General features: G+C 33.3%; 1 protein-coding gene across 1 annotated transcript in view; it reads right to left on the bottom strand.

Moving 5' to 3' along the window:
• The window catches only part of STIL (STIL centriolar assembly protein), a 65901-nt gene that overhangs the window by 58715 nt on the left and 5903 nt on the right, over nucleotides 1-1283 (bottom strand). The window contains exon 3 of the mRNA XM_045291763.1: nucleotides 794-898. Coding sequence (XP_045147698.1) covers nucleotides 794-898 — 105 coding nt within the window. The remainder of the gene's footprint in view (nucleotides 1-793; nucleotides 899-1283) is intronic.

Here is a 1283-nt window from a genome sequence, read left to right as displayed (position 1 = left end):
ATAATTGGAATCTGTCCTGTGTAAAGTTCTCATCTTAGTAAAGCTATTAAAATCTCTAAGGTTTACGTACTGCCAGACCTTCTTTTGCTGTCATGCTCACTTGAGAAATTGTAAAACAATTGCTGGTTGTTAAGAAAAGTTTTTATTGTAAGATTCTTTGCCAAATTAGAGCTAAAATGTATTTTAAAATGTTAAACTCTCCTGTCATAAAACACTGCCTAAAATATATTTCATTAAAATTAAAATTCTATCTTGAAAAATGTACAGGAAGGTCATGGGAGAAGTCACTCTGGGAAGGAGGAAGGCCTGGAAACCACAGCAGGAATGAGCCATCACTTCTGTTATCATTTTCGCCAGGTCCCTACTTAACGTCATGAGCAAGACCTGGCCTTCACAAGTTATGAAGCAAGTCTCCTATTGTTGTGAATAAAATTTTGTTTGAACATGGCAATACCCACTTATTCACATATGCCATCTGTGCAAACTAAGCAAATGTACATCACTACTGAATACAGAATGTATGCTGAAGCATAAGGAAAAATCCAGTTTGATATTCTCTTCTCAGTTCCTACAATACTCAAGACCCCCTGGTTTGTGGAGTATTTTAAATGTGAATTTCTCCTAAAAATGAGGAACAGATTTAAGAGGAAGCAGAAGAATGATTTTGTCTGAGATCTCCTACATAGAAAAAAAATACGAATTAACTGACCAAACTCATCAAAGTAAGCAACTGCCATACACATTCTTCTAGGACTCCTGTTTATACTAGTTTGGCCTGAAAAGAGAAACATACCTGTAATAATTAAGATGTAAGTAGGCGAAATCCCCAATTGGAGTTTGGTTCCAAAGTACACATTTTGATGGAGGAAAGTAGAAAGGTACCATCTTTGAAGAAAATCTTTAAATACAATTTAAAAAACACTTTATGATGAAAGTGCAAGGAAAATCAAACTTAATCAAATTTTGCAACAGTTAACGTTTATTACATGAAGGAATTTGAAATTATAAATTTAGAAAAGCTGAAAAATATTTATGAAGAAAAAAGGACATTCACTTGTAATCCTAATTATCAGGAGAACACTTCAAATTGGGGTATAATCCTTTTCTTTTTTCTATATACACAGTATTGCATGTCAAAATATACCTTGAAATGTTCTTTTTTCAGTGATCCTAATACCATTCCTCTTCAATTTGTTATTCCAGGTGCAGTAAAACATATGATTAAAAATGGCCGATACTAGTCTATTTCAGCCACTAGTAACTAGTGCATCCTATTTCATTTT

The sequence above is a fragment of the Echinops telfairi genome, unplaced genomic scaffold (genome assembly GCF_000313985.2).
Source record: "Echinops telfairi isolate 266 unplaced genomic scaffold, ASM31398v2 ScPeMD7_443;HRSCAF=831, whole genome shotgun sequence".
NCBI lineage: Eukaryota > Metazoa > Chordata > Mammalia > Afrosoricida > Tenrecidae > Echinops > Echinops telfairi.
This window is presented reverse-complemented; position numbering and strand designations above follow the sequence as displayed.